Source organism: Anomaloglossus baeobatrachus, chromosome 5 (genome assembly GCF_048569485.1).
Source record: "Anomaloglossus baeobatrachus isolate aAnoBae1 chromosome 5, aAnoBae1.hap1, whole genome shotgun sequence".
NCBI lineage: Eukaryota > Metazoa > Chordata > Amphibia > Anura > Aromobatidae > Anomaloglossus > Anomaloglossus baeobatrachus.
The window spans coordinates 56,946,672-56,963,086 of NC_134357.1; the positions used below are offsets into that span (position 1 = coordinate 56,946,672).

The 16,415-nt window shown below is 48.1% G+C and overlaps 1 protein-coding gene across 1 annotated transcript in view; it reads left to right on the forward strand.

The window, feature by feature from the left end:
• Positions 1-16,415, forward strand: part of LOC142310811 (alpha-2-macroglobulin-like protein 1) — a 105,558-nt gene that overhangs the window by 53,584 nt on the left and 35,559 nt on the right. Inside the window, exons 12-15 of the mRNA XM_075348525.1 lie at positions 6,338-6,568; positions 7,080-7,143; positions 10,612-10,757; positions 11,691-11,840. Coding sequence (XP_075204640.1) covers positions 6,338-6,568; positions 7,080-7,143; positions 10,612-10,757; positions 11,691-11,840 — 591 coding nt within the window. The remainder of the gene's footprint in view (positions 1-6,337; positions 6,569-7,079; positions 7,144-10,611; positions 10,758-11,690; positions 11,841-16,415) is intronic.

The following is a 16,415-nucleotide window of genomic DNA, read 5'->3' on the forward strand; positions in this document are numbered from 1 at the left end:
GGTCTGCTTAAATATAATTAGCCACACCCCCTGATTCTCCTTGTCTCTTTAAATGGTCTTAAGCATTATTTCAAGAACTCACTATCATTTTTAACTATAGCATTATGTCATATCACGTGGTCCAAAATCTGCAGAGTAGGTGTCATGCGCAGTACAGACTTGTAAAACCATACAATTTACCCTTTACCATAGAATGTATAGACCTCTTTGAAGTTTGCTGACCTTTGACCTTAGTGTAACACTTAGAAGGTTTCAATGCTAATTTCAGATCTTTGCTTAAATACCAGATAGAATATAGCACTGAGCTGTCAGCTATTGATGTACCATGTCAGATGGCTTGGTTCTAACCATGTCAGATGCTTTTTGGCTAGAAATTTCAACTCACAAAGACACTCTTAAAGGGATGGGTAAAATACATACATTTTATGAATGCATGTAATCAAGTTTATGAATCAAATCTCCATAAACTCACTATTTTACAAGGAGACACCGAAACTGCTATTTATATGTTACATAAGATACACTGGGGAACTGGTACATATACAACACATTGGAGACACTGATTTTGGAGCATACAAATCTTATGGGATACACTAGAACCAGAGCATATACATAACATAGGAGACACCGGGGCTGCAGCTTACACATCAAATAGGAGACGCGGGGCTTCAGCATATAAATCACAGAAGAGATGCTGGCGCTGCTGTCTTAATCGGTAGGACAGGATCGCTGAGCATGCCAACTCCACACACAAAGTACAATGGTCAGTGCCAGCATCAGGACGTAATCCTTCATGGCATGTGCCGCAGCTTTCTGTAGTGAATGCTGCATGCATACAGTCACTGTGTAGAAAGAAATTTAAGGGCTAGCGGCTGACAAAAGTGGACTTGCGCCCCGAGAACCCTGGTCCTCGGGAATCTGTCTGGTGGCTAGAGAAAAGAAATAACGGGGTGAAGGTTTCCCACCCCAGATTTACAGGATACAGACTACTAAAGGCCAATAAGTCATTGTCCACAATGGAAATGTGGCGCCCCTGACCTAGTCAGGCACCACTGAGTACTGCACCCATGCTGGCGACAGTACAATACAGGTAATCCAGAAGGCTGACAGGGGTGTGGAACACAGGCGCATAGTAATCAGCTCTCACACATGTACCCATGAGAGGACCCCTGGGGATCCCAGGAGGGGGAAAAGCCTTGACCTTCACTGGAATAGTGGAGGGGGCCAAAAGCCTCCATCTCCTCTCAAGGGGTGTGGTAAGAGAGTCTGGTTGCTAGGTGGCGTAGGCAAGAACAGGAGAGGAGGAGCAGTGAGCCAGTTCAGTGTAGAGTCCAGGGAGCTCAAGTGAGGAGCAGATCCCTGGAGCTGTGCAATCTGACAGCGTCCGCGCAGTGGCTACAGACGGGGGAGAACGGTCAACTAGGAGTGCTACCTGAAAGCCAGCTTCAGCTAGAGAGTGCAACGGAGTGGGAAGTAAGGAGACTGCTAGAGAGCACCAGGCCCAAACGGGCGGCAGATCCCGAAGCGGAGATAGATCCAGCTTTCTTTTGCTAAACCTGCCGGTGTGGGGCTCTCAAAGCCCACGCCACAACACCACAAAAAAGCCGCAGCCACGTAGCCACAGTTAGGGCCCATAGCTCACAGGAGGCAAGAAGCTGGAGTGATCTGGCCCAGGCAACAAGCACACGGCAAACGAAGGGGAGTGAGGCTTCAGCAACTTCCCTGGGTGACCCCCATAGGGACTCAAAGTCGGGGTCACCCCAAACCACCAAGGGCTAAGGAAGGCGAGTTAGTAGTCACCCTCACAAGTCAGCCTGAAGGACACCTGGTTCCCGCCTGGTTCATCCCAGCTACGCCCGGGTTACTCACCCTGCCACCTGAAGTGAGTAAAAACCCTGAAAGACATTCTGCCTGTGTGGTTATTCTGCGACTTGTGGTACTACAAACCTACACTGGGCCCTGGGGCTTGCCTCACTCTCAGGAGGCTATTCCAACTAACTGCACACACCATCAGCCCCAGGCGACCCTCAACCTGCAGTGGCGGTCCCTACTGGCCGCAATACTGAGAGTGGCGTCACGATCAAACAAGAAGATTTCCTACCAGTGACGGAGATCCAGCCGAGTGGAGTCCCTGAAGGTAATGCACCGACACTACACCCGTGGGGCTTCACATCTGGCGTCACGAACAGGATAAGGACTAGACCTGTTCAGACAGGTGACCATGTGCCTGGGCGGTCCGCTTGGAAAATTGGAAGCGCCGCCATATTGCCACCATGAAAAGCGCGCTGAAAAACAACAGCAGCCCGCGCTGGAAGAAGTTACCGCCCACGAAGAGGTGTGGCTACCCAGAGATCCCCTGCAGAGTTCTGACCTTGCCAGCTATGAGAGTGGAAGCGTCCAGAGACGTCGGGACAGAAAGGAAGCCACAAGCCTGCTGCTGGGAGAGGAGCTGCTGAAAGAGGCAGAGCAGAAACTGAACAGCTTGCTATCAGAGGCAACGGCGAGTCCACAGCTGGAGAGTCGTGCAGAAGACGGCGCAGAAGAAATGGCGTCTGACCGCAGAAATCCAGAACCGGGCTCCGCTGCCTGGTGGTATCGGGAGCTGGCCCAGTTCTGCGACCGACTGGAGAACCGGGTCGTGGAGCAGATTAGAGAAGAACGAATGGAACTGCTGGAGATGGCTGCCGCGGTTCGGGCCTATGAAAGGAGAGCCGCGCGCCGAGTGCCAGACAGGACGGCGACGACGCAGACCCCGATGCTGCCACCGGTGGGTGAGTCAAGTGATGCCCCGGCCAGTGCAAGTGCCCCGACCCCTGCTGCCACGTCCGCGGTCCCCGAAGAGGCGTCCGGTGCGGCGACGCTGAAGCAGGCCGCAGCCACGCCAGGTGCGGCCCGCCAAGCCCCGGCCGCCGCAGCGATGCCCTGCTCGGCCTACCAAGACCCGGTCCCTGCAGCAACGCCCAGTCCGGCCCGCAAAGAACCGGCTGCCACCGCGACCCTCATCCGCGTCGCAGGCGTAACGCTGACCCAGGCCGCCGCCCTGCTAGGCCCGGCCCGCCGAGACCCCACCGCCGCAGCAACGCTCGTCCGCGCCGCAAGTGAGGTGCTGAACCAGGCCGCAGCCACGCCAGGCGCGGCCCGCCAAGCCCAGACTGCTGCAGCGACGTCCAGCCCAGCCTGCACAGAGCCCCCTGCAACAGCGACGCCGATCCAGGCCGCCGCCAAACAGGGCGCGGCCCGCCAAGACCAGGCCGCCGCCATGCCAGGCGCGGCCCGCCAAGACCAGGCCGCCGCCATACAGGGCGCGGCCCGCAAAGAGATTGCATCACCATTTACCCCGGCCTGCAAGGCCAGAGCAGACACCGCTCCCCAGTCTAAGGAAGTCCCTGCTAGGAAGTCCCTGATAGGAGAGGACCCCGAATACTGGAAGCTGAAGGCTGACCTAGAGGCCCAGTTCCCACAAGAGATGGTGGATCGGTATCTGCTCCCTCCGCACACCCCCAAGAGGGTTCCGGCAACCCCTGCAGCAACCACGCCAAAGAGTCCCCCGCCTGGGCCTGCTGAAGAAAGCCCATCCCCAGCACTGCCACCAAAGGAGTGCCAAGAAGAACTAAGGGGGAGAGGAGGCCAGGAAACTGAGGAGCTGACTCTGGAGCCACCAGCAGTGGATCTATACTCAGAGCCGGAGATGTTGCCCTATTCCCGTTGGGATGAGGAGGACTTGACACCGTCTGCTGATGAAGACCAGCCCAGAAACCTCACCTGGGGCCCTGCAGGCATTGAGGTAACAGCCCAGCAGAACCCAGCCCGCAAGACACAGCGCCGCAGTAGAACCCAGTCTTTCCCTGCACCGCCATCCCCAGAGCAGAGAGAAGTCACAGCCAGAGACCTACAGGAGAAAAGGTTCCTCAGAAGAGCCAAAGCCCAGGTCAGAGGACCCCTTTGCAGAGGAGTAGTGGAGGACTTCAGCCTCAAGTCAGGATATGGGTTCATCGTAGCACCTGGTATAAAAGAAGGTATTTTTGTCAATCGGAGAGACGTCAGAGCTAATCTGCCCAGAGGACACCCTGGCAGAAACTTAAAGATGGGAGACTCCGTACAGTTCACCATGCACCAAGGAGAAAGAGGGTGGTACGCACTAGATGTAGTGCCATGTCCCAAAGAAGAAAGGAAAGACAGCCATAAGGAAAGAAAAGACCAAAGACCTAATGATGAGACAACAACAGATGAAGAAAGAGGCCAAGAAAGCAACAGGTGCCGCAGCCCTACAGGCCCAAGCCCTGGTGAAGAGGAGTCTGCATAAGTTAAGTAAAGTACAGCAAGTTTTGACCAGTTTGGAAAGTTTGTTTTGCAACGTTTTAAAGTTCAAGTATGTGCCCACATAAACTATTGTGAGAAATAAACCTTAAGGCTATGAACTGGCTATAGCCACAAACTCTCGCAGTGTAAATAGTTACACCAGAGGGCACCACCACCACCAGAGTCAGCCTGTTTAGGGGCTTGGCTCGTCTGCAACCAGGAGGAGCCCGTCCGTATATAGGGCCTTGGCTCACCTGCGACCAGAGAGCATGCCTGTTTATGGGGCCTGGCTCTCCACCACAAAGAGGGTACCTGGTCAGCACCAACTGTGGAGGCCGCCTCTGCATCCTGCCAGAAGAGGCTGAAGGCGCGGATCCACCAGGCCAGGTATACCCTGAAACCACCAGCCCATGTAAGCCGCCTCTACATCCTGCCAGAAGTGGCTGAAGTCGCGGCCAACGTGAAAGGGTTTTGGGGTGGGTTAACGGACTTGTGGGTGGAGGGTGGTGATGTATGGTACCTGGTGCTTTTAAATGTTTTACATGTTTTAACGTTTTATGCATTTTAAAATGTTGTCTTGCAGCCCGAGGACGTGCTGGTGATAACTAAGGGGGAATGTGGCGCCCCTGACCTAGTCAGGCACCACTGAGTACTGCACCCATGCTGGGGACAGTACAATACAGGTAATCCAGAAGGCTGACAGGGGTGTGGAACACAGGCGCATAGTAATCAGCTCTCACACATGTACCCATGAGAGGACCCCTGGGGATCCCAGGAGGGGGAAAAGCCTTGACCTTCACTGGAATAGTGGAGGGGGCCAAAAGCCTCCATCTCCTCTCAAGGGGTGTGGTAAGAGAGTCTGGTTGCTAGGTGGCGTAGGCAAGAACAGGAGAGGAGGAGCAGTGAGCCAGTTCAGTGTAGAGTCCAGGGAGCTCAAGTGAGGAGCAGATCCCTGGAGCTGTGCAATCTGACAGCGTCCGCGCAGTGGCTACAGACGGGGGAGAACGGTCAACTAGGAGTGCTACCTGAAAGCCAGCTTCAGCTAGAGAGTGCAACGGAGTGGGAAGTAAGGAGACTGCTAGAGAGCACCAGGCCCAAACGGGCGGCAGATCCCGAAGCGGAGATAGATCCAGCTTTCTTTTGCTAAACCTGCCGGTGTGGGGCTCTCAAAGCCCACGCCACAACACCACAAAAAAGCCGCAGCCACGTAGCCACAGTTAGGGCCCATAGCTCACAGGAGGCAAGAAGCTGGAGTGATCTGGCCCAGGCAACAAGCACACGGCAAACGAAGGGGAGTGAGGCTTCAGCAACTTCCCTGGGTGACCCCCATAGGGACTCAAAGTCGGGGTCACCCCAAACCACCAAGGGCTAAGGAAGGCGAGTTAGTAGTCACCCTCACAAGTCAGCCTGAAGGACACCTGGTTCCCGCCTGGTTCATCCCAGCTACGCCCGGGTTACTCACCCTGCCACCTGAAGTGAGTAAAAACCCTGAAAGACATTCTGCCTGTGTGGTTATTCTGCGACTTGTGGTACTACAAACCTACACTGGGCCCTGGGGCTTGCCTCACTCTCAGGAGGCTATTCCAACTAACTGCACACACCATCAGCCCCAGGCGACCCTCAACCTGCAGTGGCGGTCCCTACTGGCCGCAATACTGAGAGTGGCGTCACGATCAAACAAGAAGATTTCCTACCAGTGACGGAGATCCAGCCGAGTGGAGTCCCTGAAGGTAATGCACCGACACTACACCCGTGGGGCTTCACAGAAACATTTTATTCTTCTATAGCATTACATGATATCATAAGAATGCTCCCTAATTTTAGCAAGATACTCCCTTCTTCCTCTAAAATCATGGTCCACAAGATCGAAGTAAAAAATATATAACTTGTTGTAATGTGACAATACAGCATGAAGATGATATTTGTAGAAAGTTATCCATTCTCAGTTGCCTGTAACATTGGTGGATAAATGTAAGTTTAATAACATGCGTATTTATTCAGTTTATATATCTAATGCATCTATAATAACCATTTGAAGGCCACATACAAAAAGGAGAAGCTGGAGAGGACTTACGGAGAGCTCAATCCTTACTATGTTGACGCATTTCGAATCCTTCGGCCATTCACCACCATTACAAACAGCTTCTTAAAAGTCCAACCTCTTGACTCCCCCCTGACATGTGGGAAGGTGCATGAGATTGAGATTGACTACATCATAAGAAGCAGTGAGCTCCTATCCAAAGAAGACAAACTAGAGATCCATTACGTGGTAAGAAAAATCACACTTTTCCCATTTTTCATGGGGTTGACAAATAGAGAGCAGCATCGACGTATGTGACATTCCTAATTTATTCAGTTAGCGCTTTGCTGGGGGCATTTTTTTAAGCAGAATTATAATTACTATTGGGGAACCTTACAAAGAACAAGAACAATTAATACTAGACTATAATTTTGCTAAGGAAGCCAAGAGGAACCAAAAACAACCCAAAAGGCGAGCAGCGGCTTCTGGCACTACATGTAAGCTTGTGTACCATAACATACTACGTTAGTCCTGCTGGATAGTCGGGATCATCATTAAACTTAAGAATTTTCAAACCCAAATCAACACCAAAAAAAACTAAACAAAAACGTAGTATTGTGTACAATGAAACATATTTAGACAAATACACTTATAATTGAGCATCGTTGCAAATTGTTTTGGCTTTTTGGAGTCTTAAAAGCTTAAAATTTGTTGTTGCTTTACTTTGTAGTTTTTGTTTCAAATTATATTTTTTTTCTAGGTTGTGGCTAGGGGAAACCTTGTGTTGAATGGAAAAATTAATGTCAAAATGGAAGAAACATCAGGTAAATAACATTTATATTCAGTAGATGAATCATATACAGCAAGAGGGATGTCAAACCCTAATACACATTGTGCCTAAGTTAAAAATGTGGACAAAGTCGTGGACCAACCTAGTCGTGGGCCCCAAATAGTCCTCCCATACAGAATAATGGGCCCCACATAGCCCTCCATACAGAATAATGGGCTCCACATACCCCTACATACAGAATAATGAGCCCCACATAGCCCTCCATACAGAATAATGGGTCCCACATAGCCCTCCATACAGAATAATGGGCCCCACATAGCCCTCCATACAGAATAATGGGGCCACATAGCCCTCCATACAGAATAATGGGCCCCACATAGCCCTCCACACAGAATAATGGGCCCCACATAGCCCTCCACACAGAATAATGGGCCCCACATAGCCCTCCATACAGAATAATGGGCCCCATATAGCCCTCCATATAGAATAATGGGCTCCACATACCCCTCCATACAGAATAATGGGCCTCACATAGTCCTCCATACAGAATAATGGGCTCCACATAGCCTCCATACAGAATAATGGGCCCCACATAGCCCTCCATACAGAATAATGGGGCCCACATAGCCCTCCATACAGAATAATGAGCCTCACATAGTCCTCCATACAGAATAATGGGGCCACATAGCCCTCCATACAGAATAATGGGCTCCACGTAGCCCTGCATACAGAATAATGGGCTCCACATAGCCCTCCATACAGAATAATGTGCCCCACATAGCCCTCCATACAGAATAATGGGCCCCACATAGCCCTCCATACAGAATAATTGGCCCACATAGCCCTCCATACAGAATAATGGGCTCCACATAGTCCTCCATACAGAATAATGGGGCCACATAGTCCTCCATATAGAATAATGGGCTCCACATAGCCCTCCATACAGAATAATGGGGCCACATAGTCCTCCATACAGAATAATGGGGCCACATAGTCCTCCATATAGAATAATGGGCTCCACATAGCCCTCCATACAGAATAATGGGCTCCACATAGTCCTCCATACAGAATAATGGGGCCACATAGTCCTCCATATAGAATAATGGGCTCCACATAGTCCTCCATACAGAATAATGGGGCCACATAGTCCTCCATATAGAATAATGGGCTCCACATAGCCCTCCATACAGAATAATGGGCCCCACATAGCCCTCCATACAGAATAATGGGCCCCACATAGCCCTCCATACAGAATAATGGGCTCCACATAGCCCTCCATACAGAATAATGGGCCCCACATAGCCCTCCATACAGAATAATGGGCCCCACATAGCCCTCCATACAGAATAATGGGCCCCACATAGTCCTCCATACAGAATAATGGGCCCCACATAGTCCTCCATACAGAATAATGGGCCCCACATAGCCCTCCATACAGAATAATGAGCCCCACATAGCCCTCCATACAGAATAATGGGCCCCACATAGCCCTCCATACAGAATAATGGGCCCCACATAGCCCTCCATACAGAATAATGGGGCCACACAGACCTCCATACAGAATAATGGGCCCCACATAGCCCTCCATACAGAATAATGTGCCCCACATAGCCCTCCATACAGAATAATGGGCCCCACATAGCCCTCCATACAGAATAATGGGCCCCACATAGCCCTCCATACAGAATAATGGGCCCCACATAGCCCTCCATACAGAATAATGGGCCCCACATAGCCCTCCATACAGAATAATGGGGCCACACAGACCTCCATACAGAATAATGGGCCCCACATAGCCCTCCATACAGAATAATGTGCTCCAAATACCCCTCCATACAGAATAATGGGCCCCATATAGCCCTCCATACAGAATAATGGACGCCTGGCATCGAGGTCCAAATAAAATCAGCCCACGGCCCAGATTTTTACATATGTGATATATACAGCAATCCGGAAATGGGTGATGAGGTGCCAGAGTGGGGTTCCAAACTGTAATAAGTAGCAGTAAAACTCAGAACTTGGAGGCTTTGAAAAAAATGTGGATTTATTCACAATCTGGAACAGTCCGTAACAAACAGCTAACTGACGTTTTGGTGAATCATAGACTGCGCCTTACCTCTAGTGACACTTTGGTGAGTGGTATGCATTCATAATAAAATATAGTTACACAGCGAATTACTGATGAAGGTCTATGATTGACCAAAACTTCAATTAGCTGCTTGTTACGGACTGTTCTTAATTGTCCATAAATTCAAATATTTTATAAAGCACCACTTTGAATGCCGAGTTTTACTACGACTTAAAATTTGTATGCAATTCTGCAAAGTATTATAAAAATGCACTACTTTTATAAACAGTGTTTGTCTCAAGCTATTTATGACAGTTTTGTATTTTATGCATACTTTTGGGATTCTCATTAAAGGAAATCTGTCAGCAGATTTGTGCTATTTAATAGTAGTGGCATAATGTGTGGATCGAGAACCTGATTCCAGGGATGTGTGACTTATTAGCCTGTGTGCTGTAGTTTTGAATACAAATTGATATTTTATCACCGGGAGATTATCACTAGAGTACTGCATGTCTTGTGGAAGCCAGTCCAGCTAATCTGTGTAACCCCGCCCACACCCCTGATTGGCAGGAAGCTGCCAATCAGGGGTGTGGGTGGGGTTATACACAACTCAGCAGTCATCGCATGCTACATATAGAGCAGATAACACAGGGTTTCTCTCTAAACCAAACCAAGCAGCCCAGTAAGTGACACATCACTGAGATCAGGGTCTCAGTCTCTATAGCATGCTGCTCTCAGATTACACAGCAAAACCTTGCTGACAGATTCCCTTTAAATAAAATGTTTTGGGTTGGTTTTTTTTTTATTATTCGCAATATGTTGATGTTGTACATTTTAAATATCTTTATGGCACGATTTAAGAATTTATTTTCTTGAAGGGGTTATCTGGTACTTTTTTTTTCCTAGGGGCTAAGCACTTATTAGCTGTCAGTTGGTAACAACCTGTGACCGATCTGTGAATAAATGACTGTGCTGCCCTATGACGATCTCTCCTGGCTCAGAGCGGTCTCGGACGGCTCCTGCTTCCTGTGACATCATGTCAACAAGTCAATTCTTTCTTATTTGCTTTGCTCTGTTGACGGGTCATCACTGCCGATGTCATGTTGGTTGACAGCCAGCTCAGCCCAACACAGCTTTCAGTCAACATGACATCGGCAGTGACACCTCCTGGACAGACACAATTACACAACTTTATCAATTCAAGTGTCATTTTACATAGCACATATTTAGGCAGAACTGTGCTCTGATCTCAATACCTTTTTCGCGGGTCATGTGTCCTGATATGAGTTGACTATAAAGCAGTGAGATCACGAGCCTAGGCGATCTGGCCAAAATATTGGGTGGTGTTTCACCATAGACGTAAGAGACCGGGCCGATGTGTGGCAGGTGAAATAACTACAATCAATTATAACTGTGCTATGTTTGTTTCTCCAGTGATGATGGGCACCGTCATACTCCCGCTCAATGTCCCTGCGGAGATTTCCCCATCGGCCCAAATTCTTGCTTTTACAATACTCGGAAATGGCAGAATCGCGGCCGACACTGAAAAGTTTCCTGTGGTCAAGTGTTTCAATAACAAGGTAAATGGATGCTCATTTATGAGGAATGTCTCACCAAGTCAACCAAAATTGCCTTTGCCATTCGTATATTCCTATGTGTCTAATTTCTCGTAGCCACCACTTATAGTTACGGGACCGTTTATAGCACCACACACTTATAGCAGGCAGATTACACAGAATGTGAACCTCTCCATTCATTTCCTACCAACATGTGGCATCGAGTTGCCACCCAACGAGGCGGGGATCCCTGTCCTCGAAAATATGCCATTCCCAAAGATGAGATACACAGCTCATATATTTAGGCACTTTATACACTGATTTTGTTTTATGTTTTCAAAAGCAATGAGTTTTCTAGTGAGAACCGCCTCGTGAAATGTTCCTTCTGTTGAGAGTCTTTGGAGAAGTTTTCTGAGTTTTAAAACATTTTTTTAGTGTTTTTTTCAAGCCTGACCCTTTGATGCAACAATGTTTTGTTTGACACATATTCCATTATCAGCAACTTCAAAGATGTGACATGCACTTTTCCCCCATCTGGTAGTTTTTAAATCCTCAACCAGAAAAAAAAATGTTCAAAAGGCTGAGCATATGAATAAGAAGAGTATTTCAAGTGTTTCTTAGCATACTTTTTTTCAGGTGTTTTTCAGAGCAGACCAAAACATCCCTTAAAAATCTCTTTGTGCACACACTGTTATTCATATCCAGGGAAAATATACAGTACAGACCAAAAGTTTGTTTGAAAACGCTGCGGAAAAGCATGGAAAAACGCAAAGTGCGCACATAGCCTAAAGCACAAGTTAAGTGTTTCTTGAATACAAATCAGGTGTATCATGGTTATAGTGGTTGACCAAGGGTCCATGATCTTTTATAATCCTTCTCAATTTGACTTTTTACGGAAGTGCGGTTGTCTATCACTAGCTGACATCTGATACCATTGCTATTATCTATCTATTCCAGGTTACTTTGGACTTTTCGAAAAAGGAAGCTTTGCCGGGGTCTGATGTTACGTTACATGTTAGTGCCGATCCCGGATCTTTGTGTTCTGTGACAGCGGTGGATGCGGGTGCCCTGTTACTGAGACCAGAAGCTGTTATCTCTGAGGATAGGGTAAGTTTTGCTCATAGTTTTACGTATCATTCATGTTATCATCCATGAGTAGGTCAGGTGATGAGTAATCAGATCCCTACTTTGAACAATAGGAGAACTAGTCTCACTGGTCATCAACATCCTACAAAGATGCTCCACGAAGATTGTTGGAGATGCCAAAGAAATAATAGTTATTTTTTCCACCTTGGTAAAATATGAAATGGAGGGAGCAAGTTTTGACTCTGAAGTCTCGTCCGTAAATATGAATATGCAAAGTTAATTTATTTATATAATCTACAACTATTTTAACCTTATCCTCTTGAGATACCCTCAACATTGAGCTGATTGCTGGGAACGCTAGTGAGGATCATCTGTTGTCTCCAGAGAAAGCCGGAGATGCACAAGTTGCCTTTATGTACAACACTAAAGAATATGTTCACACACAGGGTTTTTTTTATGTGCTTTTTCCACCCCAAAACCTACACTAAAAAATGGTTCAAATCTGATTGCAACAAGCTTTCCATTCATTTACATGAAAAAAAACAAAACTTACCCACAATGCACGTCGTGATTTTTTTCTGTAATGTGTTAAAAAAAGTGTCATGTTTACTCTTTGTCCTTTTTTTGGAACATAAATCATGGCAAAATGTGTGATTTTTCACATTGGTTTTTAATAAGATTTTTATGGCAAGGTTTTTGCTGTGTGATTTTTGGTGCATTTTTAATTATAGTATAGGATAGGGTATGTTATCCATGCCCAAAAAATGATTAAAAAAATTAAAAACACAGTAAAAAGACTGACATTAATGGGGGGGAGGTTTTCCAAGGGTATGATCATACTGAGTCTTTTGATGACATTTTTTGGCTCAGATTCCATGCCAAAATCTACATCCAAAGCGCTTCTGCTTACAAGTAACTCATTAGTTTGAAAGACAAAATATACCCATTGTGATTTTTTTTTTCCATGTGTTATTTAATGTTTGTTTGGATTAAAAAAATGTGTCATCAATTCCTTGTGTATTTTCAGCTTGATTTTATTGCAGATTTGGGTGAGGTTTTTTCAGCGAAAAGCTACCAAAAACCTCACCAAATTTATGAGGCTTATTATTAAATATCAAAATAAATGTAAAAAAAGTAAGAATCGTGGGGACAATTCCCCAAACTCACCAAGCTTCAAAGGACGAATTAAACAGTATGAGAAGTCGCGATGAATTCCCATAAATAAAACATAGGGGTGCAACAATATAAAATAAATTATTTTATTAAACCCAGTTTGTTTTTTTGTTTTTTAAATTATTATTAAATATTATTAAATATGCTTCAAAAACCATACTGAAAAAACATATATTGCTGCATTTTAGCAATACCTATTGTTACGCTTCCATTAGTGATGAGCGAGCATGCTTGTCACTACTCGGTACTCGCACGAGTATCACTGTACTCTGGCTACTCGGCGGGGACCGAGTAATCTCGCGATACTCGTGCTGTACTCGTGGTCTTCATCCCTGCATGTTGGCGCTCTTTTGAGAGCCAGCCCTCATGCAGGGATTGGCTGGCAGACCACTGCAATGCCACAGCCCTGTTAGTTGTGGAATTGCAGTGATTGGCCGGTCTGCACAGCGTGACCGAGCCTTTATACCGGCCGGCGCGCTGTGCTCTGCTCACAGCTATCCAGACAGTGAGTGCAGGGAGAGTGTCGCTGATTCAGGGAAAGCTTTGCGGCCCTTTATAGCTTTTTCAGTTGCAGGGCTGCAAACAGTGTGACCAAAAGTCCTTCTCAGGACTATTCTAGTTGTATACAGGCAGGCAGGGTATAGCCAGGTCGGAGTACAGTAGCAGAGTCCTTCTCAGGACTATTGTTGCTGTATACAGGCAGGGTATAGCCAGGTTGGAATACAGGCTAGTGACCAAAAGAGTCCTTGTCAGGACTATTGTAGCAGTATACAGGCAGGCAGGCAGGCAGGCAGGCAGGGTATATAGCCATTCCTAGTGGTGACCGTATACCAGCCTTCATCATATCTGGGGCTGGTGTACACAGTCTAAAACAGTCCTGATAGTGTCAGACTTCTCAGCAATTGTCGCTCCTAAAACCTGTTAGGTTCTTAGTGCGTCCGTGCTTGCATTTAAAAACCGCACGTGTGTGCCTGTCGGTGGCAGCGTACAGGTGCACTTGTGTGCGTTTTTACCAAACTATTATATAACGCACAAGTGTAGTGTATAATACACGTCAGTCAGCAGTGGCTGATAGTGTCAGAGTTCTTAATTTTTGCTCCTAAAACCTGTGTTAGGTTCTTAGTGCGTCCGTGCTTGCATTTAAAAACCGCACGTGTGTGCCTGTCGGTGGCAGCGTACAGGTGCACTTGTGTGCGTTTTTACCAAACTATTATATAACGCACAAGTGTAGTGTATAATACACGTCAGTCAGCAGTGGCTGATAGTGTCAGAGTTCTTAATTTTTGCTCCTAAAACCTGTGTTAGGTTCTTAGTGCGTCCGTGCTTGCATTTAAAAACCGCACGTGTGTGCCTGTCGGTGGCAGCGTACAGGTGCACTTGTGTGCAATTTCCACAAACTTTGATATAACGCACAAGTAGTGAATACACGTCAGCACAGCATTGCAAAATGCGCAAGGGCATTGGCAAGGAACAAGGAAGTGGACGTGATGGTGGTGCAGGCAGAGGCCGAGGTCGTGGGCAAGCTCTAATTTCGCCACAACAAAGGGCCACATCTAGTCGCTCGCACGTCCTGTCCCAAATTCTTGGGGACCGCAGCAGTACACCGCTCTTGAACCAAGACCAGTGTCAACAGGTTGTTAGTTGGATAGCAGATAATGCTTCCAGTCAGATTGGCACCACCACAAACACTCTGTCTTACACACGGTCAAGTGTCAGTAGCCGTGATACTGCACCGCACATTTCTGAACCTGATCCTCCTTCCTACCACCAGGCTGAGTACACGTCCTCCTCGGACATTAATGATCCCACACTTGGACACTCGGAAGAGCTGTTCACGTTTCCATTCACACATTCTGGCCTCTCGCCAGCTCATATTGAAGTGGGTCATGAGGAGATCGTCTGTACAGATGGCCAAATATTTGAGCAGCCACGTTCTCACGAAGTTGGCAACGTGTCTCAACAAGTGGTGGACGATGATGAGACACAATTGTCAGGAAGTCAGGAGGAGGAGCAGGGTGCGGAAGAGGAAGACGACGTGGTGGATGATCCAGTAACTGACCCAACCTGGCAGGAGGATATGCAGAGCGAGGACAGCAGTGCACAGGGGGAGGGAGGCGTAGCATCACAACAGGCAGTAAGAAGCAGGGTGGTGGCCCCAGGCAGAAGTCAGGCAACCGTTCCCCGGAACAACACGACGACACAAGGTGCCTGTACAAATGTTAGGTCTTCCCGAGTCTGGCAGTTTTTTAGGTTGGCTCCAGATGATTCTAAAAAGGCCATTTGCAACACCTGCCGTGCCAGCATCAGCAGGGGTACCAAAACTAGCAGCCTGACCACCACCAGCATGATCAGGCACATGTCAGCCAAGCACCCGACTTTGTGGGAAGTACAACAGAGTCGAGGAGCAGTGCTTGCTGATGTCACTGCTACGTCTTCGCTGGTTGTGCATGCGAACCAATCCCCTGTCCATGCTGCCTGCGAACAAGCCTCCTCCACTCCTGCACCTGCAGTTGCCTACGCAGAAAGAACACCATCATCAAGCACGTCCTTGTCCCAGCGCAGCATTCAGTTATCCATTCAGCAAACCTTTGAACGCAGGCGCAAATACACTGCCAACACCCCACATGCCACAGTTCTAAATGCTAACATTTCGCGACTGCTTGCGCTGGAAATGTTGCCTTTTAGGCTGGTGGAGACAGAAGCATTCCGCGACCTGATGGCGGCAGCTGTCCCACGTTACTCGGTCCCCAGCCGCCACTATTTCTCCCGGTGTGCCGTCCCCGCATTGCATAACCACGTGTCACAAAACATCACACGTGCCCTGAACAACGCTGTTTCACCCAAGGTCCACCTAACCACAGACACGTGGACAAGTGCTTGTGGGCAAGGCCGATACATCTCGTTGACGGCACACTGGGTTAATATTGTGGAAGCTGGGACCCAGTCTGAGCGAGGGACGGAACACGTCCTTCCCACACCAAGGTTTGCAGGCCCTACCTCAGTCAGTGTTTCACCCACACTCTACAGCTCAGGAATGTCATGCTCTTCAGCCTCCTCCTCCTCCTGCGCATCCTCATCCACTGTACCCTCCACACCAGTCCCAAGCTGGAAGCACTGCAGCACTGCCTCGGCGAAGCGGCAACAGGCTGTGCTGAAGCTAATCTGCATCGGTGACAAACCCCACAATGCAGAAGAGCTGTGGACAGCTCTGAAACAGCAGGCAGATCACTGGCTCACACCTCTGAACCTAAAGCCAGGAAAGGTCGTGTGTGACAATGGCCGGAACCTGGTGGCGGCTTTGAGGCGAGGCCAGCTGACACATGTTCCATGCGTGGCCCATGTGCTCAACCTCGTGGTTCAGCGGTTTATAAAGTCATACCCAGAGCTGTCTGATCTGCTGGTAAAAGTTCGCCGCCTGTCTGC